The sequence below is a fragment of the Solea solea genome, chromosome 2, assembly GCF_958295425.1.
Source record: "Solea solea chromosome 2, fSolSol10.1, whole genome shotgun sequence".
In the NCBI taxonomy this organism is placed as follows: Eukaryota; Metazoa; Chordata; class Actinopteri; order Pleuronectiformes; family Soleidae; genus Solea; species Solea solea.
This window is the reverse complement of record NC_081135.1, coordinates 34,658,758-34,683,013: the sequence shown is the minus strand read 5'-3', so window position 1 is coordinate 34,683,013 and position 24,256 is coordinate 34,658,758. Positions and strand designations below refer to the sequence as shown.

At 39.7% G+C, this 24,256-nt stretch overlaps 1 protein-coding gene across 1 annotated transcript; it reads left to right on the top strand.

Annotated features, from left to right (window-relative positions):
* The first annotated feature begins 230 nt into the window (after positions 1 to 230).
* Positions 231 to 23,913, top strand: uxs1 (UDP-glucuronate decarboxylase 1). Its single transcript, XM_058623201.1, has 15 exons — positions 231 to 999; positions 5,248 to 5,275; positions 5,601 to 5,649; positions 7,017 to 7,060; positions 8,461 to 8,521; positions 8,919 to 9,099; positions 12,872 to 12,976; positions 15,586 to 15,645; positions 16,208 to 16,329; positions 20,158 to 20,277; positions 20,396 to 20,439; positions 21,976 to 22,036; positions 22,171 to 22,228; positions 22,375 to 22,478; positions 23,238 to 23,913. Exons 1-15 carry the CDS (start codon positions 909 to 911, stop codon positions 23,367 to 23,369), a joined length of 1,260 nt encoding a protein of 419 aa, XP_058479184.1. The 5' UTR covers positions 231 to 908; the 3' UTR covers positions 23,370 to 23,913.
* The last annotated feature ends 343 nt before the right edge of the window (positions 23,914 to 24,256 follow it).

The window sequence follows — 24,256 nt, the reverse complement described above, 5'->3', positions numbered from 1 at the left end:
TGAATGAATGGATGCATGAATGGGTCATTGTGTCAATGTTGAAAACGACTTTGAGAAACAAAAATAATAATTTATTAAACCAAGAATAAGAACAGCGTTGTGTTACTGTAGAAATGATAAGTACCAGTGGTGTGTTGACTTAGAAGAGACAAAAAATAAAGACTGTTGTTGTTGTCGTCGGAAGATTCTCGCCGAGACAAACGAGCGTCTCAGGAGTCGGAGAAGCCAGGCTACTAAATCAAGCGATGAGCGCATCGCTCACATGCTATCCCTCCGGCCCAACAGAACAGAGCAAACACCGTTATGTGTCCTACGACACAACGAACAGCTGCTGCGTGTCCTCCAAACTCTACACGGTGCTTTCAAGTGTCACAATTCGCGTGTGTTCTTTTTGTTTTTTTATCCCAGCGGACTCTATATACGGTAGGGACACACAGTGCCAGTGCCTCGCTAGCTGACGCAGCCAAGTGCTAGTTTCTATGCTAACCGTCGTCGCGAGTCGAATGTGTCTTCAACATGTCAACGTAGGACACACATGTTTCGTAATATAACGTGTGTCTTTCATGTCGGGGGTGATACATGGCGCTGACGGACCGGGCTACGTCATTGTGAATGTTGACAGTCGCAGCGGTAGTTTGACATCTGATACTGGATTTTGCTACCTGTGCTGTGTGAACGTTGCTAGCCACGTAAACTGCCCCTGCTGCTGTTGACGTAGCAGAAGCGGCTAACGTTGCCTGTAGCTATTGACTTTGTTTACATGACTTCGCCACCTCTATCGTTTGTCAATCGTCAAAAAAGAAAGAAAAATTAAAGGTTACAAACACAGAGGACATGAGCACTTGTAACCCACAATGCTGTAGCTGGACTTGAGAGAGAGAGCGTTGCTTAGTCGTTCTGTTTCCTGGATGATGAAGCGGATCATCTGGCTGATATCAGGATTTAAGAGAAGAATGATGAAGCTACTTTTTGTCCTAGCTTTGGTCGCCTACATTGCCTGTAAGTACATTTACATATTCCTAGTATAACTTTGGTATTTTTTTTTTTTTTTTTGAAGAACACTGCATATTTAGAGGGGAAAAAAAATAACTTTTCTCTCCAGGTCTTAATGGTCACACATGAAACCATTTATTGTGGCTCCATAATATTGTACCATGTCCTATAACACACCCTTGATTGTCAACTGATATCAGTATGAACCTTAAACTACCAAACTTTATCATCAGCCATTTAAGGTTTACAACACTGTACCTGTCTGGCAAATATTCCACTTCTTTATCAATATGACTCACTCAAGTCAAATGTTGTTGCTGCTTTGTATGAATATATTTACAATCTGGGCTTAGCAAAGTATTGCGGTGTTCAGGATTTTTGGGATATATATTGATTCAGCTAGGATTGCAAAGGGGTGGAAAGTGCCTGGTACATTTCCAGGACCTTTCCATGCAATGCAAACTTTAGTTAAAGGCGACATAGAATGCTTGTATCACACATATATGTTAGTTATGGAGGTCTACTTACATATATTAACTTGTTTTCATGATTAAAAACCTCCTAATCGCTGCAAACGAGCCGATCAAAATATCTCCTCGCTGACGCTCTCGTCAGCCGCGCTGAGAGCTTTCCTACTGTCCTGTGATTGGCCAGGTACCTGGAAGTGACGTAATAGATAGGCCAGCGCTCAGATACACAGCTCCCCCTCTGGCACGGTGGATGCTCTGCATCTCAGCAGCTACAACGAGACTAGTTCTTCTTCTTCTTCTGCGGTTGAATGTACGCAACCGGATGTGCCCAGACTAGTGCCCGCACCGGGAGGCGCTACGGTGGTGAGGATTTCTGATGACGACATCAAATTAAGGAAGTGTCGATCCGCTTCGCAGAGCCCAGGAAAACAATACAACACTATTTTCTCAGCAGTGGCTGAACTGTTTGTTCTGAAACTGTAGGGTTTCATAAACGAGGTAATGACGTAGATACACACAAAAAACGCAGCGTTAATTGGAGCTTCCGGTCTATGTCACCTTTAATTCCAAATTGGAAACTTCCCATGGGCATGATGTGGATTAATGAGTATTAACTGGAACTTTTGGATAATTAAAAGAAACTGAGTCGTATACAAATATAAACATTTATGTACTGTCACAAGCAGAGATTCATGCATGCAAAATAATACAAATTAAAAACAAATGATTAGATTAATTTGTGAGTAGAACCTTTTCAATACTTAATTCCTAAACGGAGCAACAAACACATAAATGTTGAGTGAAATGTGTTTCTAAAATATTCCTTACAGACATTATTGGGCAATAGCACTATTTTTTTTGCATCACATCTGATTGTTTTGGCCAAGGTTATGCAACAAACTATTTTTTTTTACCAACTGTCTTACAAATTCCCAAGTTGAAAATTGCCAGTTTATTCTTGTTATTACACATGACAATTCCTGGTATTTTGCAACCTGAGACACAATACTGATTGTTGTATTGGCTCATCATTAGTTATTATCACATAATTAATTGTGTGTGCACATTTAACATCATAATGTTAATGAAATCTACCCTTGAATATTTGGCGTGTTGTAGGTTTAAATTGTAGCACCGTGGTGTAATGTACATACCTATTTTAATAGATGTTATTACAAATACACCTGCTAAATACTATAATGGTTGCTAAATTATTCCGATTCATCATTTATATTAAATAAACTGACGGAGCACTTTCTCTTTCTCAGCCGCTTTGCTCTGTATCAATTTGACTTCTCCTTTGACCTGGTGTATGTATATTTTCCTCTGTATCATTTGTCTGTTCTGAGTCTTAACGTCTTAATGAGCTGTCTGAGTTCATATTGGTCTTGGCTTTGTCCACTGGCCTTGCCTCCATTTCAGCAGTCTGTGACACCATATGGCCAGCTTTGTTGTTGGTGGTGGTGGTGTGGGGCTCACTCCTCTCCCACATTGACTGCCGTGAATTCACAGTGAATTAAAGGATGTTGAATAGATCGCACAAGACGAGTTGCAACTAAAAGCGCCTCAAAGAGCTTAATGACTTTGAAGCGTTGTGGCCAATGATTCAAATCTATTAACAGGTTTAGATTTAATGTCTTTTTAATGATCGCAGTTAAATCGTAAATGTAATTGTCAATTAAACAAACCTGTTTGTTCATTAACTTATTAAATGATATGTTCGATTTTGAACGATATTGTATATATTGTCTTCTCATTGAACTTCCTTTTAATTTTGGGAAGATTTTAGGTATTGAATTTGTGTTGTAGAAAATGTTAAATGGTACAAAATTTACACTTGTTGAGTCCACCAAGGCTGGCGTTTCAATGACTTGTGTCATCTTAATTAATTCCCTGATATAAAGGGCTGCAACGGTCATTCGATTAATTGATTATTAATCGATTACTAAAGTAATTGTCAACTATTTTGATTATCTAGAAGATTCTAGTCTGGTCTGTAAGATGTCAGAAAATGTTGATTAATATTTATCTGTGTTTAACCAAACCTCAAAATGAAATGAAACCAAAAAAAAAAATTAAAAAGCTGAAAAATCAGACACACTCAAACCGATTAATTGATGATCAAAATAGTTGACAATTAATTAAATAATCGATGCAGCCCTGATTTCTGATTTTTTTTTTTTCAGTGTCTTAAATGTGAATATTTTCTGGTTTCTGTGCACCATATAACAACACAATCATTAAAACAGATTAATTTTGGTTTGTGGAAAAAACAAGACAAGAAAAAAATGTCATCATTTCAAGATCAACATTTTTCAATGCAATCAAGCGCTCAATTAGACAAGGAAGTAATCGTCAGATTCATCGATTGTGACAATAAGCCCTTGTGTGACGATTAAAACAAATGAACTTGGATGGTGTGGTAAAATGACCGTGCATAACTAGATTTGTGAGACAGGATATTACCCAGGTATCTAATGTCACATCTGATCTAGACAGACAGACAACTTTATTAATCCCTTTGGGAGGTTCCCTCGGGGAAATTAACAGCGCCAACATCCACACACAGCACTGTTAAAGTTAGAGTCACACTTTACATGAGACCGGAAAGAGAACCACCCCAGGTATCAAACACCATACAATATAGAATGAAATATAGAATAAAATTAAATAAGATAAAAATGAACTATGCTATATATATATATATATATATATATATATATATATATATATATATATATATATATATACACATATGTGTGTATATATGTGTGTATATGTATATATATATATAGGGTTAGGGTTAGGGTAACCCTAGTTCATACTGTTTGTTTTGTTTGCCCTCCTCCCCCCCCTGGGACAAATGTGTCCCCCTGTTGGTCCTGTACTTTGGGAGGAGAAACCTGTTGCTGAGGCTTCTGTGGCTCCTCTGGCTGCTGATGACTGAGGACTGATCTAAAGGATCAGTATGGAAATCATCATTCTTCAGACATCTGGGGCCCGTTTCAGAAAGCAGGTTCAGCAAACTTTGAGTTAAAACCTTATTAACTTGGCGTTGGGAATGAAAAAAGCCATCATCAATGGAGCTCTGATACTACAATTCACCATGGCAACGGGTAAACAAAGAGCACAGCCTCCATTTTAATCCAGTTGAGCAGAAATATTCACGCATGTCAGTGACCATGACATTTATCTTCAAAAACAGGAGTGAAGACAGGAGTCAATAAATGAACACTATGATGTTAATGATTTGTGAGATTTTGAGGGCGTCTCTTAAGATATTGACAAAATATTGTTTTATGTGATTCAGATGTGATGCGTGTGTGGAGGTTGGATATGTGGCGATATGTTCTGACTTAAGGCAAGTAGACGTACAGGCTTGTAATAATGGATGTGTTGAGTTGAGTATGTACTTTTTTGTAGTGGAGATGCAACCTAAAACGTGTTGTGCCGTGCCGAGGTGAGTACAGCCGGTGGAAATTCACCAAGTCCTCGCTCAGAGGCACGTGCAAGCGCCGGTTCCGCAACCCCCCACCGAAAAACCAGAGTTTCCCTCATCTCAGGGTTAACTAACTCAGAGTTTTGACTAGACCTGCTTTCTGAAACGGGCCCCTGCTCACTGATTTGCAATTTTCTCATTGAAGGGCACAGCTGTTGGAGTTTCTTTGCCCTCGTTTGACTAGTTTAGCAGTATTGATTTGTGACATTAGACAGACTAGTATACTAGCATGTGTCACTGGTCTATACTGTGTATTTACATGAATCCTGTGCTTTTCTCTTCCAGCTGTCTGGGGAACATACACAAACATGAGGTACAGTAAAACATTAGTCATGCAAATATTTCTCAGTTTTTTTTAAATTTGACACGGCCAGTTGGCACACAGTAGACATAGTAGAATATACTAGAGTATAATAGTAGTATATCTATATTTTATAAGCAGACGCATGGCATATAGCCAAATTAGATTTTGCTATATTCAGAGATAAAAAAATTCACATGTACCTTGGCATTTTTTTTTTATTTATTTTCTTTATAAATCCCAGTGTGCTTGACATGGCGAGTTATTTTCTCTGGGCTTGTAATTATCTCTTCCATCATGTCATCACCCTCTTCTTCTCTTTGTACTTTGACCCCAGATCATTACAGGAACACGGAGAAATCAAGATTGAGCAGAGAATCGATGAGGTGAGCTCGACCAACAAGGCTGGTATAATCTGTCGACCCTTGCAGGTCTTATGCGTGTGTGTATGCTCTGTGTATGAGCTGTGTTGGATGTTATTTATCTGTATTTGTCTTTCTTAATGAAATAATAATAATGTGTATTTACCAGAATGTTCCCCCCCCCTCGTAGCCTAACCTAGAAGAATCGTTGTGTGGGTTCAGACTTTTGCCAGATCAAACCAAACCAGAATTTTCAAACCTGCTGTTCATAATTCTAAAGCTGGCCATATCTGTTCACCTGTTATTACTGTTCACATTTTTGTGGCTGGTTCTTTCCGATTGCTGCTCATTATGAGATTATTGCCACTACATTGTATCTGGAGTCTGTAATCACCTGCTTCCATCTGCTCACCATGAACTGTGGCATTTCCCTGGGTTTTAGAGTGTTCCTCCGTGTGTCTTCTTGAGCGACCTATTGTGGTCAGGTTGTTTTATTTAAAAGCAGCATATTTAAATGTCAGGCGTTGACTGGTGTCATAGCACGACTGGTTAAAAGCATCAACACATTTGGTTTGTATATATAGTGTAGGAAAAGGAGATCCACTCACAACTGGAGGCGTATTCTGACGCCAGGTGTAGATCGGATTGTCTCATGCCCATGTTAGTGCTACCAAGAATGAACTGGGCCAAAGGGATAGTCGCTGTAGCTCCTGTGATTAGTTGGTAGGCGGTGTTGTTGATCCCCACGTCCAACTCCTCAACCAGGAGGGTCGGGTGCAGAATTTTGTCTGGCTTCCACTCAACTGTAAGTCAGTTGGCAAGACTACAAGACTATGAAGTGGATCATGCAGATGACCATTGGATCAGTCTTTCATTTATTTCTCATGTGTCAGGGGTGGATCTAGCCAAAGAGGGAGGAGGAGGAGGAGGGGATGGTAACTTGATTGCAGAGTATCAGCGGGAACTGTTGCACCTGTCACACCTTTTTAGATCTAGTCTGCTCTATGTCCCCACTTTATTTCTAATTATAGAAAAGTGACGGCTCTGATTCTGGGAGTCCTGGGTGTTGAATAATGCAGAAAGCTGTGCGAGGAAAAACTAAAGCACTCAATCCCCCAGATGAAATATATTTAATAGGTTATTTCTCAAGCCTGGTTACTGTCTCTAGGTCTCCATCAGTGAACTGACACCAGCTATGGATTGTTTTTCTTACAATATCACATAAGCATTTGTGGTTAAAGCCTACTTAAAAAAGTCAACAAGAAAATGAACTGAGCCTCAAGCCTACTTGAAGTTAATCTACATTCAGGCGCAGTAACATGTCTTTCAAGATGCATTGTATGATCCATTTAATATTGTTATTGGCGTGTGCTCTTGTCATCTGTCTTTAGGCCGTGGCTCCGTTAAGAGAGAAGATCCGCGATCTCGAGCAAAGGTGTGTATCTGCAATTTTTAAACGAGTCGGACTGATCTGCATGGCTTTGCTCTCTAGTTGGCTCAAAACAGATTAAAGAGTCATGTGACCCTGAAACAAACCAGATGTTTACTGTTCCATTGTTTCTGAAAAACTGAGTCATATTCCTCATCGGTCAATGCCAAGATGGTTGACTGACAACAGGAATATCAATTGAGCAAGTCATCCAAAATATAGCTTCTTTGCAAGAAGAAAGTAATTTAGGTGCTAGTCATTTAGGCTGTGAGCTTCTTTCGGGTCTTTTTAAATAGTACATGACGTCAGTTTAATAACACAGCACACATCAGTGGACACCAGCGTGATCGACAGCTGGTACAGTCCCGAAGTTGCCTGGTTGCAGGTGACGCCTGAATTTCTGGTCACCGACGCGTACGTTACAGTTACACAAGTAGCTCATCAACATGTGTGAGACACTGTACTGTCTGTAACATCACGTCTGTGTGGAAGCATGCACAGTTCCTTGTGTTGAACACACTCTGCACCCTGCATGCCACCGTCTCTCAACCACATATCATTTTTGTAATTATTGAGAGAACGTCCGTAATTCTAACATAAGCAGATTGTTTTTCAGTGTGAAACAATGGGATCACAGCCATGGGCATATTGGCTCAGATCAAGCATCAGGATGCATCTCCATGTGAAAAGATCTCACACCTGCATGCAAATACGTACATCATTTCTGTTTTTTGCAAGAAACTGCTTTTCACTTGGAATTGTGAATGAAATCTCATCATTTCCCATCATGAGCCCTTTGTTACCGTGCTGTACTCCATTATATATGCCCTCATGATGACGCATTTCAGTGAAATTCCCCTGCAAAACCATCTTAGAGTGTTGCAGGCACAGGCTCATCAGTGCAGCTACTGACGTTCTGCCCGAGATAATAAGTGTCACATCACTGTCACCTATAGAGGCTGAGGAAAGGCTTCTAGTTCCTACCTCATGTTCCTACTGTGTGTTCTTTATTATTTCATAGAAATCATTATTTCAATGAGGTCTTGCTAAATCAAAATTGACCAGGATATAATTACTCATGTTACTCATGCGTAAATTATATCACTGAAAGAAATCACCCTTCTTCACTCTGGATACAGTTAAGATGTCATAATGCTTCAGTGCACTGAAATCAGACAGGTGAGGCAAATGAGTTCCCCTTAGATGCGCGATATGAGAGCAGGCATGGAAAAATATCTTTATTTCCTCGGGGAATTTGACGTCTATAGCAGTCTGCTATAGACGTTAAATTCGGCCACTGCGTTGGAAATGGCTGGCAGCCAATGAGTTAAGCTACCATGCTGCATTTCTTGCATAATGTTTACCACTAACGAGTTTGTCTTTGCTTCTTCTCTTGTCTCCTCTAGTTTTTCTCAGAAATACCCACCTGTCAAATTCCTTTCAGAAAAGGACCGGAAGAGAATTTTGGTATGCAAAAAAAACCAATATCACACTCACACTTAATATAACTGCGATACTGAGGTCATTACCCACAGCTGAGCCGCTTCTCTGTATGAAATGCACTTTACACGTTTACCATCTTCCCGTATCATTATGGCTTAATTGAATGTGTACATTGAAACGCATCAGAAGACCCAAGGGCTGCTTAAGGGTCAGTTCTGGACCTATTAATGACCTTGAAGACTCTTGTAGTTATTTTCAGGTAGTTTAGTTTCTCAAAGAAAATGCTAGATCTTATTTGTGTAACTCATGTATTGAACTGAAACCAGGGTTTTGGAACAGCCTTAAAGGTCATTTACTTACTCCTCGGAAAGGCTGGACATACAGTCATGTTCATAAAACGTGCATGTTGTCCTGCAATTAGATTACTGGAGGTGCCGGTTTCGTGGGTTCCCACCTGACTGACAAACTGATGATGGACGGCCACGAGGTGACGGTGGTGGACAACTTCTTCACGGGGAGGAAGAGAAACGTGGAGCACTGGATTGGCCACGAGAACTTTGAGCTCATCAATCATGATGTGGTGGAGCCTCTCTATATAGAGGGTGAGTAACAATGACACAAGCACACACACAAGTGACTCACTTTCACCTGTCCTGAATGTATCTTTGGCCCTGTTCTTCAGACGTGATAGTCTTTAGATCCGATCACCCACTCCTTTGACTCCCCTGAGGCTTAGCTGAAGAAGTAACTGTGTTAGTAACTGCAATTTACCCATGTTAACAGACGCACACACACACACACTCTTGCTTGACCACTCACACAGCACTAAGATGTGCTGTATGAAAGAGTGAGTGAATGGGTGAATGACAAAACTTAAAGACAAGAAAAACGCTATATAAATACAGACCATTTACTTGTCAGGGCATGAAGGTCGATTATTTGTGGCCACTTCCACAAATTTGAAGATGGGTCAACAACACGATTTCTTTTTTTCCCCTGTTACAGCTGCATCTGTAGTTTTGATTTTCTCTCAGCGCCTCTCCCTGCTCTTCTCTCTCCTCACACAACACTACCGCTGACACACAGACGCAGGCGTGCAACTGCATAAACACGATGACAATGGACACGCCTGTCCATTCACACTCGCTAAAGGTGTTGTCCTTGTGAACATAAACAAGTGGTGTACCTCTGTGGCAGCAGTGAAAACAGTGCCTGTTATGCAGGGGTTGCCATGGGCCGATCAACACATTTTTCTTTTTAGATGAATATGTATTGTCTGTGATAAAGCCCTTTTCCATCTCGGATCTTTTTTGTTTTCGACAAAGGCAGAGAAACGGTGCAAGCTGAGGGTTGATAGTGAGGTCCAAACCTGCAGCATACGTTAATTATGGGTTGCCGTAAATAGACATGGGAATTTCGTTATGCAACAATCGGGCCTATAGCTTCAGCTGTAAATATCACAGCACATGGGTAATAAGGGCTACACTGTTTGCAGGTGAAGAAGTCAGATTTTCATTTTGTGATGAACACACAGTTTATCATGCTAATGTGCACTTGAAAAAAAAAAAAAACCTTTGCAGCACAAGTATCAAGCCGAAATAATGCCGAACTGTAGCTCAGTTAAAAAGACTTAAAAATCCTGAAAACGTGGGTTAATCTCCAGCATTTAGCAAAGGAAATGTCTAAAATGTCATTATTTACAGAGGAGTCTGGTGTATTTTGCGACAGCACTGCTAAAAGCCTGCAAACCTTTTTTCAGCACAAACTCGGGTGGGGTGGGTGTGTGATTCTCGTCACTACCACCTGGGTTTTCATCACCATCCATTTTGTAATTATTTCTCCTTAGCGCGCACTTTCTCCGATGTTCCGAGCCGCACTCACTTTGTGCCGCTGCTTGTGAACTCTCAACTGCAGACGGACTTCCGTCTCCACTGAATCATGTGACTTAAATGCCCGTCATGTGTTGAGAGAGAAGGCGACAAGGCTGCGTTTGGGGTGAGAGACTCAGAGAGGAAAATAGGATTGTTTATTTGCGATGCAGCTCATGAAATGAGTCATTTAGAAATGAGATCACGTGTAGTTCTGAAGCGAGATTGCGATTTTACGTTGGTGCAGCCCTAATATGTGATCATATTGTCCAAAAATATTTTCATATTCTACATTGAATTCACATTTTAAATTTCATCTTTTATACTTGATCTCAAATGTATTACATGTAATCCCACTTAAAGGTTGTGTGTCATAATGCACCTATACCAGGAGTTGGGTCTGCTCTACATAGGCTGCCATTTTGGACCACAGTATTTTTTAGTAAATGTATTTTTAAACACATTTTTGTCCATCGCAGGGCCACATATAGAGACAAACAACCATTCAACCGTTCACTCCCACACCTACGGCCAATTTAGAGTGCCCAATTTACCTAATCCCCATATGGCATGTTTTTGCACTGTGGGAGGAAGCTGGGGAACCCAGAGTAAACCTACGCATGCACCACATATGCATCATTGAGATTAAACATAATACCTGATATAAAATGTGTGTTTCACCAACTGCAGATGGATTCGTGCAGATAAGGTGAAAGACACAGCAGTGGTAGTGGAGTAAAAAAAATGGAAAAACCTGGATACATACAAATTCACACTCTCTGGTGCGTGCTCTTTCTTTTATGACAATCTGATGTCATGGTCTCCTATATTTTTTCTTTCATGGCAAAAAAAAATTAGTCCATTCACATAGAGGAGAAATTTCGAGAGAACCGCTGGAACTAGCTATGGAAAGTGACAAATGATTTGAGCTATGAATCAGAAGGTCAGAAGCCTATAGTAGGTGTTTATTCACCCGGAAACATGAAGTGATGAATGGAATGGTTTAGAGCGCAGAGAGATGACATCTAGTGGCAGAACATGTGACGGCAAAGGCGGAAGAAGTTATTGAAGTCGTTCTATATTGTTGTAGAGGACAATGGACTCATGTTCCTGTCTTTTTTGTGGATGCATTCTTGCTCAACAACAGGGGCCCTGGAGCATGCCCAGTCCACACATGTTGGCATTGAAGGTTGGCGACTGCATAGTGAAAGTATTGTGTGTATTATGTGACAATTATCCAATAAATCAATCACATCGTCCTTCTCGCTCTTCAGCACAGCACCACATGTTTTAAAGGTGAATACAAAAGTAAACCTTGGATAAATTATTCAATACTGTCGTTTTTGTCAGGCTTCCTTCTTACGGACAATAGGTGATGAGTTGATGGTGTGGAAAGAAACCCCTTTGACACAGGACTCGTACCGTACAAAGGGATTTTATTCAGCGTCTTTGAGTATCGAGAAAAGCGCTATATAAATGTGATGTATTATTATTATTATTATTATTATTATTTATTTGGTTACAAGTCAGGCATCAGACCAAGCTCTGCAGCAGCTTGGGAGAATGTGTTCCTGCCGAATCTCACAACAATTCTACCTCAGTAAAGCAAAACTAACCTTATATAGATTATCGAGCATTATCATTGTAGGCATCACATGTTCCGACACCCGCTTTGCTCCTGTTTCCATGGGGCAACGTTTACTTGAAAAACAAGTCGGGTCTGGATATACCAAACTGTCTCATGATCTATAAATTGTATGGAACAAGTTGTGACAATATCAGCATTTAGTCAAACAAGAGACATCTATACTTCCTTAACACACCATGTCCAGAACAGACCCTCAAGCTTCCTGTTATATACAGGATGCATATTGCAAAGCGCGTCTGAATGTCATCTGTCCAGAATACCCTATTGTCTCATGTTTACTTGTTAATGTCCATACTTAATACATTTGAGGATTAAACAATAGCTGTGTTAATGTGTTCTTCTAAGTTCATACACCTCAATACTCCCTGTAGCACTCACTCTCACATTCACTAACACGTTCATGCTGCGTCCCTGAGTCCATTGTTGAGGACATGGGTGGGTAATGACATTTATGTTTCACGGATCATTGTTTTTTCTAGAAGTGTCTTTGCGCTGAACTATATTCAGTTACAGATTCATTCAGCATTTCTCTTATTATGCTTCACTGTCACTGTAATGCAAGGACATTACTGCTGCAGCATTTAGAAAAACAAAAGAGAGTGAATCAGTCAGGTGTAGTCATTTGCCTCACAAACGGCAACTCGCCGTGATGTCACCCCTTGGTTTTTTCCCCTTTCTCCTGTTTTGAGGGGAAATAATAATAATATATATGTATATGTGTGTATATGTATATATATGTGTGTATATGTATATATATGTGTGTATATATATATATATATATATATATATATGTGTATGTATATACTTTCAAAAATTGTTATATATATATATTAATTTTTTTTAACCTGTTTTCCACAGTGGATCAAATCTATCACCTGGCGTCTCCAGCCTCTCCTCCCAACTACATGTACAATCCCATTAAAACTCTCAAGACCAACACCATTGGCACTCTTAACATGCTCGGTGAGTATCAGTCTATAAATGTAAGTCTGTCTGTCTGTCTGGCTCTTAATCACATAACTGCCCCAACAGTTTGCTTGACAGGCTTCGAGCTCAGCAGGTGACTTAGTAAGCACCGACTCTGACGGTGTTTGGATGAAACATGCAAGAGATATCAGTAGAAATCTACGGTGGCCGACACATGCAGGAGCACAATTGAGCTGCATATTCACAAACGCTGCGGAGGGGCAAAGCAAATGCTTTGAGACTTGCTGGTGTTTTGGGAATCCGCAGCGTTTGTGAATATTCAGCTCATTTCTCCTCCTGCATGTGTTTTGTGTCGTTGCAGTGCGTTTGCCCCTGTCGGCCACCGTAGAAATCACTAAAATCCTCACTTCCAACCTGTCTCCCAGAGTGCGATACAGTGCAGCACCAACTCCTCTTCCCTCGCATAACTGTTGAGCGGGTCACTTGACAGGCTTCGAAAAATGTATTCAATCATATTTTGTTTCTTCCCTTCGCTTTATAGTTGGTGTGGCTGAAAAGGGAGGGAACCACAATGCTTACCAGACCAGTCCTCTCCCTCCATTGTATTATCAGCTTTTGTTTTCAACAGAATCAGAATCAGAATCAGCTTTATTGGCCAAGTATGTAACACATACAAGGAATTCGACTCTGGTTTTTCAAACACACGCTGTACATGAAACATAGACATCAACATAACTTAACATACATTTGACAAGAGTGAATAAAAAAGGTGACCAGAGGTCCGGTTTATTTTTAAATATATATATATATAAACGATAAAGTGCAGATAGTGAATAGATAAGTAAACAAATAAACTGGTCAAGTGTTCAGTAATGTGACGGCCTGGGGGAAGAAACTGTTCTTGTGTCTAGCAGTTTTGGTGTACAGTGTTCTGTAACGCCTGCCAGAGGGAAGAAGATCAAACAGGTTATTTCCGGGATGTGATGGATCTGCAGAGATACTACCTGCCCGTTTCTTGACTCTGGATGTGTTCAAGTCCTGGATGGTGGGCAGTTTGACACCAATGATTCTCTCTGCAGTCCTGATGGTGCAATTCAGTCTGTTTCTGTCCTGTTTGGTGGCTGATGCAAACCAAACGATGATGGAGGTGCAGAGAACAGACTGGACTATTGCTGTGTAGAACTGGATCAGCAGCTCCTGGGGCAGGTTGTACTTCCTGAGCTGTCGCAGGAAGTAAAGCCTCTGCTGGGCCTTTTTGACTATGGAGTCGATGTTTGGTGCCCACTTTAGGTCATGGGAGATGGTGGATCCTGAACAGTGTACTAGTTCAGAGTTACCTGTGCATTAAATGAAATTGAGGAGAACATTTAGTGTGGGAGGCAGGTCTTTTCTTCCATCTCACTAATAACACTCATTAAGCTTTCAACTGCAACACATACTTTAAAATCTATTACTAATTATACACTCTTTGCCCACTTTTTCTTTTCCCTTTATATTTTAATCTCCGCAATGCTGTTCTTCAGCAGAACAACCGTCGCATGGAGCATGCACACAAACTTTGATAATATTCTGGGGCATTGCGGAAAAAAACAGGGGTAAAAACAAAATCTATACAATCTTTATAAAAGTTTTCTGTATACATACAAACGATGCTGGAGTATATACAGTATGTCAGGCCTCTATGTAGCACTATTATCTTGCCATATAAATACTCCAAAATAGAGAAGAGACATGGAGCATGCACAAAAAGCTACCAGGGTAAAGGTTTAGGTTTCGATGGGTGAGACTATGACATTTTTTCCTAAAGTTACGTATTGGTCATATACATAAAAACGCAAAGGGGGAACTTTCAGTTTAGTTTTTTCTCTGGGACACATTTGCCAAAAATAGTGTTTTTAAGGCTCTCAAAACGTTGATAAAAAGCCAATAACAAGTAAGAACTTGATGCCCCCTCAGCATCGTGGTTTGAGATGCTGGCTCTGGGCCCGGGGAGCTCGGCATCATCTGGGGCAATAAGAATTCCTAAGTTTATCAAGGTATCTTGGTGGATAATATCAGGGTTGCTGCTCATCAGCTGAAGCTCAACAGGAGCTGTGGGGTGTGGCAGGGGCGAGACCATGAATGCCAAAGCAAATCCAGGTCAGATTGACTTCAAACTGAGTAAATCTACTTTCTGGAGTGACCCCAGTCAAAGTCCGTACCTTAATCCCAGTAGAGATGCTGTGGAATGACCTTTTAATAAGGCAGAGCTGAAGCACTTCAGTGATGAAGAATGTGAACCTCTGATCTTCTTTTATAGGAACGGCTTGGTTGAAGTCATTTCTTTTGCCCAAGGGGGGTTTTGACGTGTTATTAAACACAATAAAAGTTGGACTTATTTGGATGCATTCAATCGCGGCACAAAATATTAAATGCTGATGTTTGTGTTATTAGCTTGTGCGCACTGTGATTGTGTTGTCAATACTTCTGACTTGGATAAAGATCAGAAAAAAGGTCATTCCACAGGATTCATCCTGTGTTTCTTGCCATTGTTTGTGCCATCTTCTCTGTAATCTGTTTCTGTTTACTTTGCAGCCACTGTTGGATTTCCGTTTGATATTTTGTCGTTAAAGAGAACTGCTGTGTTTTTGTCGTTTGCCTCTCAGGTCTTGCCAAGCGCGTGGGTGCTAGACTTCTCCTGGCTTCTACGTCTGAGGTTTATGGAGGTAAGAAAGATGCCGTCCAGTGATTATTTTTCGGTCTGTACACAGAATACTTGATCACAGATGTGTAGCAGCTTTTCCACTGCTGCAGCACATGCACCCCATGTCATTGATTCTTCGATTCATTGTTGTTGTTGTATTTATGTTTCAATTATCCAGCTGTCTGCCACCTCTTTCCAACTTTGTGATTGTTTATTTGTATGAAATTATACCCAGCAATCAAAATGAAATTGTTCATAATGCATCATAATGTTTGTTGTATGTGTTTTTTTTTAATCATTTCTATTTCGTGAGACAGTGTTTCAGTGTATGACAGCACATACCAAATCTTTTTTCCCCCCGAGCAATCACCCAGAGTGTGTGAAAAACAATTATCGAGAGCTAGTCATTGAATTTAGTTGTGCAGCTCTGCTTTGTGGCAGTGGAGGTGTTGAGAGTGACAGATAAGCAGGGAATGTGTTCTTGCATATTTTATTTTACATTGCAACCTGGTGAACATGCTCCTCTCACTCTGGAGACTGAAATTAGCCTGAAACGTTTTTTTCTTCTTTTTTTTTTGTTCCAGATCCAGAGGTGCATCCACAAAATGAGGAGTACTGGGGCCACGTGAACCCCATCGGCCCCCGAGCTTGCTATGATGAGGGCAAACGCGTCGCAGAAACTATGTGTTACGCCTACATGAAACAGGTATCATCATTCCTCATTCACATTCACGCTGATGATTTATTTTTCCTTGTTGCTACAGGGACTGGTATAATTGATGTCAATGTTAAGGTCAAGGTACATGAGTAGAATAACTTGATAAGACACTTAATACTGCAAATTCTGCCTTTAGCCAAAATATAATCATCTCAATTAAATCTGGATTAGACTACCACATACCTTTTTTACAATTTTTATGATATCACAATGTATTAAGGTGATGGAAAAATGACTCCAGCCATCTTTTATGTAGATCCCCTTTATGCCTTTAAGACGATGGCAGAGAAAACCTGAATTATGGCTACCTGTGTTATTACCAGTGTCTTGCTACTGCTGCTTCTTAAGACAGTGACCCTACAGGTATTAAGTAATATCTGTATTAGGCAAGCAAAAGCTAATGTTTCCAAATAATCCAGGAAAAAGTTCACTTTTGAAAAGCGAAAGTGTAATGAAAATGTCTTCTTTCTTCCCGTTATGAACGTGATTGACGCCAGCCTTTGATAATCTCGCATGATTGAATTGCCGTGCCTTTCCTTCAGGCAGGTGATATTTATTTATCTGCCTCATCTCCTGCTTCTCCTCAGCTGCCCATTATTTTATTTTTCACACTCACGGGGGAGAATTCTTGGAAATGACAGCTCCTCAATATCCAGCTGTCAGTTGTTTGTGCCGATGAGAACGAAGATCACACATTTACATCTAATGCGCAGTCATGTAATCAAAATTGATTAACCTTCACAGAGTGATGAGTGTAGGTTATACAATGGACAGGAAAAAAGTGCCTTTTTGTGCCTTCTTTTCATGCAGAGAGCAAACTACGTACCAGCTTTTTATGTGTTGTTGGAATTAGAAATGTCGGACATCACAATTTAAACTTATTATTATGGCTGTAAGACACTGGTGGAAATATACATATCCCAACAGGGGTGTCAATACGATATAGATAAAGAGTTGAAACTGTGACGCGATTACTAATAATCAATTATCAGTTTGAGGCTTTTTCTCAGTACTAAATCAAGTTTTAGGATTTTTCAGCTTCTTTAATGTGATTATTTTCTGATTTCTTTGCTCTGTATAACAATGAAATCATTGCAACTGAATCATTTTGGTTTGTGGCCAAAATGATTACCACTTGCAGCCGTACTGGAATATTATAATCAAGGTGATGGAAAATAGGCTATATAGGAAAAATACCTGTTATTTGCATAAATAATAATATACAGTGAGAGGTGTGGAAAGAGAGGGAGACTTGTGGTTCGGCACCTTGGATTCAAACAAAAAGCGCCGTCAGAAAACCACTGTAAAAAGTACTTCCTCATCAGTACAGCATTGTGTAATATTGTGATACTTTAGCGAGTCGATATTTTCTTACAACCCTATTAATTATACCATCAACCACATGTAAATATCAGGAGAAGAAGTCAAAATGTGAGGCGCTGTCATCTGTTCCTTAACCTCGCTGGAAAAAAGCATCAGGCTAAAGAACAATGACGACACAAGTTCATTAGTTAGCACGAAAAAGATAAAATAAAAATAAAAAATACATAGCCTATATGACGTAATTATGTGAGGGAAGTAAGGCTGCAACTAACAATTATTTGCATAATCGATTAATCTGTCGATAATTTTCCTAACGAGTAATCATTAGGTCCATAAAATGTCAGAAAATATTGATCAGTGTTTGTCAAACCTGGAAAGGATGATGTTCTCAAATGTCTTGTTTTTGTCCAAATACGATTCTGTTTTAAGCAAAGAAACCAGAAAATATTCACATTTAAGAAGCTGAACAATCAGAAAAACTGATTTCATTCCTTCAAAACACTCAAGCGGATTAATCGATCATCAAAATAGTTTAGTAATCGATTAATAATCGATTGAGTAATTGTTTCAGCCCTAGTGGGAAGTTTACACACACTCTTGATGTGGTGTTTAATGCAGACTGTAGTGTTGAAAACAGACTGAAAATTGTGCTCAAATACCAAAGTTGGAAGTGAAATAAAAACAAAATGGTGACTCACAATCACAAAGATAAATCATTGTGTTTACAGGGTCACAGAAATAAATAAACCTTAAACTATCACCATATTATAGAACTTTAAGTTCTAAAGAACAGCAACAATAGTTTAGTTCCTTCGTCGTCTTGTTCTTTGTGCTGTTAACGTTTGTTTTCACGGCCTTTGACATCATTTTCCTTGCATTCATATATACAATTAGTGTTTTTCTCTTTCTATAAGATAAGATGGTCCTTTATTAGTCCCATATCTGATGTGAGCAGACTCGTGTTATGAATTTAAATGCCAGACGTTAATGTAGTTTAAATGGATAACGTACCACTCCATTTAGCTTTACATAATCACCCAGATGCACTGGATTTATTGCACATTAATTAGGATTCTAATTAGAGGGGAATAAGCCGTAATTCTAACTCTTTTTTTTGACACATTATTCTCCTCAGTCATAAAATACATTGGTATAACCACTCACATGTGTATTAACATATTTAATATGTGTATATGTAACACACCGTCATTTACAGTTCTACACAGTGAGGGTATCTGTACCCACCTACGACCCAGGCCCTATTCATCATACTGTCCTCATTGTGTCCCTGTGCCTCATTCTCTTGAATATATTTGCTGTTTCTGTCCATTTAAATTCATGTCCTTCATTTTCAATGGGGCAGTCTGCATAATTCTAATGTTTTTATTCATGTCCTTTGACATGAAACGAGTGTACATCCCACCTGAAGTGGTATGTATTGATGCACGCACCGTGCTGCTGGAACTCTTAAGGCCCATGGATGGATTCTTTTTATTTTCTATATCTGCGGGTTCTGTGTTGGTCCTGTTTATTTCCTCGTATTCCTTGTTTCTGTGCGTACAGAACCATAAAGTCTACTTCAGCTCATTAATCTAGAAGTGTAAAAAGTGGGGAAAATGGGTCACTGTTGCAGGCTAGTTTTCCATCAGGCTTTATGTTAAAAGGCAACTTGGGGATCATATGATAAATCACAACAGTTGCATAATTCATAAGTGGAGGCTGGAAAATGTACACATATGTTGCTTTAGACTTTTGAATCGAGTAAACATGAGACGATGAAAGATGTTTATCTGCGTTTCCCAAACCTTAACATTTCAAAGTAACAAGAAAATATTGACATTTATTTATTTATAAATTGATATTGAAGTTACATAGTGACATGTCGCTACATGAGAAGCACATGTTTTCTCTCTGCCATGAACGCAACACTTGCATACATCCTGATTTTCGTGTCGTGGCTCCTCACTGCACAATTCAACACTTTGTAGAATATACAATATATTAACATTTATCACTAAAATTCAACTGTAGGATCCTCCAGGTTTACTTATGGCGCGTTGCCATTATACAGTTCTAGCACTACTTGGCTCTACTTGGTATCAGTCACGTCATTTTCCATTACTTCATAGTACCTCCTCGATGTGGGCGTGGTCACAATGGCAGGGCTGTGCAAAACTGCCGTGGCGTCGTTTTAATACGCGACACAAACACACGTTTGCACGTTTTCAGGATTTCTAAATCTTTTTAACTGATCTACAGTTCAGTATTGTTCGGTTTGATTCTCGTGTCGCACTCGTGACTCTTCCAGTGACGACACCCTCTGACCAATCAGTGACCGGCAGTCTGTTGACTGGCTCAGGTACCAGGTGCTAACCCTAATGGAAAAGCAAAAGAAACAGCTAAGCCGATCTAGAACTGAACTTAACAATACAAGTGTAAAGTATTGGATAATAAGGTGGTGAAAGTTAATATTGAGTTCTCCCGTGCTCACAGGAAGGAGTGGAGGTGAGAGTGGCCAGAATCTTCAACACGTTTGGTTCCCGTATGCACATGAACGACGGACGTGTTGTCAGCAACTTCATCCTGCAGGCTCTGCAGGGAGAACCTCTGACTGTACGCATCACAACACCTCTTGTCTTTGTCTTGATTCTCATGAAAAAAACAAACTTGGAACATAATCATGTAAAATGACACAAAATTGACGATAACTGTCCTGTTGTTATTGTTACAGGTGTATGGTAGTGGTTCCCAAACCCGAGCTTTTCAGTATGTCAGGTAAGACGTTAACTGATATGACTACAAATGTCATATTACATTTAATTATTTGTTGGTCACCCAACAAATAATTCTCCAGTTTCTGTATTTGTTGCTTTATGAACAGTTGATAATGATATTATTTCCATTAGTTTGGGGAGAAAATAGTCCAGAGGCTCCGAGCGTTTGATGATGGAGGAATCATGCGATTATCATTTTGTAAACACTTAAATATCAGAGTCCTTAAGGGAAGTTGCCTCCACTCAAACTCAGAAACCCTGAATTTACTGAAAGTACTTTTTGCTTCAATTTGATTAAAAACAAAATATCTAATTAATAAACACCAAATAAAACAACACAAGTTTTTAAAACTAAACTTTCTGATGGTATTGATTTATATAACCCTCTACAACATACATATATTATACTATATATATATATATATATATATATATATACGTGTGTGTATTTTTATAATTTATTCCCCCCGTTGCCCCCGAGACTCTCGCTGTCGTTGGTATGTGGACGTAATACCTGCACATATATGCACACATGCAAATGTGAGGTATGGCAGAACGTGGAGCTAACTGAAGTGAATGTGGTGCAGTGAGAGTTGAGTCACTCTACTCATCGTAAGAATCATGTGACACGTGAATGATCCACAGTTGTGAATTCTGTGGATGTGAATTTGTAAATTGTGCAAAAATAAGGAAACCTTTGTTTTTCATTATGTCTTGAGGGAGAAACTAATCATTAAAACTAAATAATTTTTGGTTTGTGGACAAAAACAAGACATTTGAGAACATCATCAGGCGTTTTCAGAGAGAAGCGATCTGCGTCTACGAGTGTACAAGTTATTAAAACCTCAAAACCAGCGAGGTCAACTGAGCATATTTCCAGAAACACCTAAAGCAACAGGAGATGTTTTATTTGACTGACAATGAGGTGAAAATTAAACTTTATTTTCACAGCTGATAGTCCAGGCGTGACCGATACGAATCAGGAAATAAATGCAGGTAACTACTGTTCTCTCACGTCCTCATGTTGGGACAACAGTGTGGACTCTTCATTTGTAATGAAACAATCATTGTTAAAACATAGATATTCAATCATTTCAGAATGAAACTCAACATTTAACTGTTTTTCGAGTTAAACTTTGAGGAAGAACCCCTTGAGATGAACCATCTCATTTTCAAGGAGGGCCCTTAAAGACAAAAGTATAGTTATTTAGGGCTGCACCTAACAATGACTTTTATAATCGATTAATCCGTCCATTACTTTCTCGACTAATCCAGTATTTATTTGGTTCATAAAATGTCGCGAAGTTTTGATCAGTGTTGGCCAAACCTGGAAATGTCTTGTTTTGCCCACAAACCAAAAATGATTCAGTTTTAATTATGAAAAATAAATAAATCTTCAAACCGATTCATTGATAAGCCTAACGTGACTGATGTCCAGGAGAAAATACAGAGCTTCTTCTTCTTTTCTCCTTTAGTCTCATGATCATCATGTTCCCACAAACATTATGTTAATGTCACATTCATTTGTTTTTTCCAGCGATCTGGTGAACGGCCTGGTTTTGCTGATGAACAGTAACATCAGCAGTCCAGTCAATCTGGTAAGTTCATCTCATTCATTTATTTTATATATTAAATATAAATAATAACAAGGAAAGTTGTGTTTCCATGTAAATTGAGCCCAAGTCTCCAGCTGACCGCGCTGTGATTAAAAGTGTGTATCATGCGTTTCCAGGGCAACCCAGAGGAACACACCATCCTGGAGTTCGCCCGTCTCATCAAAAGTCTCGTCGGTAAGGTTCACAATTATCATGGCAGTTACCATGCGACTCCAGCTGCAGGAAACTGTTCAGGAAACTGTTCAGGATGCATGTTGTGTGGCTCAGTCGGTGCTCACAGGAATTCTGTTTGCTTGCTCTTGTGACTCACACACTCACAGTGAGCGGCAGTCAGATCCAGTTCCTGCCAGAGGCGCAGGACGACCCACAGAGGCGGAGACCCGACATCCGAAAAGCCAAGATGATGCTCGGCTGGGAGCCAGTGGTATGTTTGAGATAAACCGTCACGTGTCACAACAAAACTCAAGCACAACGGGGGGAAAAGATTTGACTGGAAATATATTTAAGTTCACTTAAAAATGTGTTGAGATTGACAGGAAGATTCACATCTGTTCAAAAATAGTTTCTTCAGTCTGGCTGCAACTAACAACTATTTTCAAAATCAATTAATCTGTCAATTATTTTCTCAATTAATCAATTAGCTTTGTCCATAAAATGTCCGTAAATGTTGAAAATAGAATCTACAAACTAAAATTATTATTGAGTTTTATTAATTTCTTTGTTATAAAGAGCAAAGAAACCATAACTCTTTCACACTTAAGGAGCTGGGGAAACCAGAGAACTTGTTTTAATTATTAAAGACACTTGAGAGACAATTAATTAAAGATTAATTTAGTAATCGGTATATATTCGATTAATCAATGAATCTTCTTGGGCTGTACCTCCTTCTGGACATTGTTCTGCCGTCCCTGCACCTTCACATGCACACGCTCATGTGCATATTATTCCTCAGAAATGGTGAAAAACAGATTTATTCTTAATCAGCTCATCCTTAACGTCCTCACATAATACCTGGAAAAAGAAAAAGATTAAAATACGGCAAGTATTCATGATTTTTTTAGTTAAAACGTCATCATATATCAGCGAGAGGCTCCGCTGACACGAATACATGAGTTTAACTCTGTCATCATCGGAGCAGATTAACCTGGTTACTCAGTAACTAACTCATCACATGTTGTGACAGGTGCCACTGGAGGAAGGACTGAACAAAACCATCCAGTACTTCAGCAGAGAGCTGGAGCACCAGGCCAACAACCAGTACATCCCCAAACCCAAAGCGGCGCGCATGAAGAAGGGCAGACCGAGACACAACTGAGTCCGTGTGTCTGTCTGACTCCACCACGGACCTCACAGAAGGACGTCACAGGCTCCTCTGAGGAGACACATGTTTATATACACTGCAAAGCAGAGCATTCTGGGATATGGAGTCTCTGCGAGAAGCAGAGGCATCTTCTGCGTCTTTCAAAAACTTGAAGTTTGTGTTGCCTTGTGTTGGAGCTGCTGCTGCTGCTGTTTGTTGGACGGACAAACCCGAATCAAGAAAGAAAGAAGAAGAAAAATCTAAAACACAGCCTTTTGTGAATTTGTGCTCTTGCTGTTCTAAATCGCAGATGTGAGAATCTCGCAGTGATTTGTGTCGATCAGTTTCAAGGTTGTTTTGTTATTTGATTTGATTTTTTTTTTCCTCTGGATGTTTTCGTCCTCTCGTCATCGGCGCGTCACGCTCGTGCAATCAGACTGTTACAGCATCAGCATCATCATCATCGTCGCCTTTGTCGGGTGTTTTACTTTTGTCAAATTTCAAGATGTGCATTATCAGTTTCAGGTGAAGATGCTATTTTAATAAAATATTTTCAATATTTTGTGGACATGTGATAATTGGCAGGGAAAAGCTTGTGTGTGTCTATGTTCACTTGTCTTTGTTTCTGTAATGTGAGGATTAAGGGTAAGTCGCCCTCAGATCAACAGCATTCTCTTGGCAGTGATTTTGTCGGACAACGTGGACACAACTGCGTCAAAAAACAGTTCTGTATACGGTGGTTTTCTGATCTTGACCAGTTAAAGCTGCGTTACATGACACTTTCACACATTCATACAGTTGCATCTTTGTGCAGCCATCGTTCATCACACCTTCACCCACTCACGCTGTCGTCACACCTGTCATTTTAGTTCAGGTGTCTTGTTCAGGGACACGTTGGCAGC

What these genes read in the sequence shown, in the direction of transcription:
- uxs1 (XM_058623201.1), top strand. Translation starts at nt 909, where the DNA reads ATGATGAAGCGGATCATCTGGCTGATATCAGGATTTAAGAGAAGAATG. An exon ending in TTGAGCAGAGAATCGATGAG is followed by an intron (nt 5,650 to 7,016) that starts GTGAGCTCGACC and finishes ATCTGTCTTTAG; the next exon opens with GCCGTGGCTCCGTTAAGAGA. An exon ending in CGAGCTTTTCAGTATGTCAG is followed by an intron (nt 20,440 to 21,975) that starts GTAAGACGTTAA and finishes TGTTTTTTCCAG; the next exon opens with CGATCTGGTGAACGGCCTGG.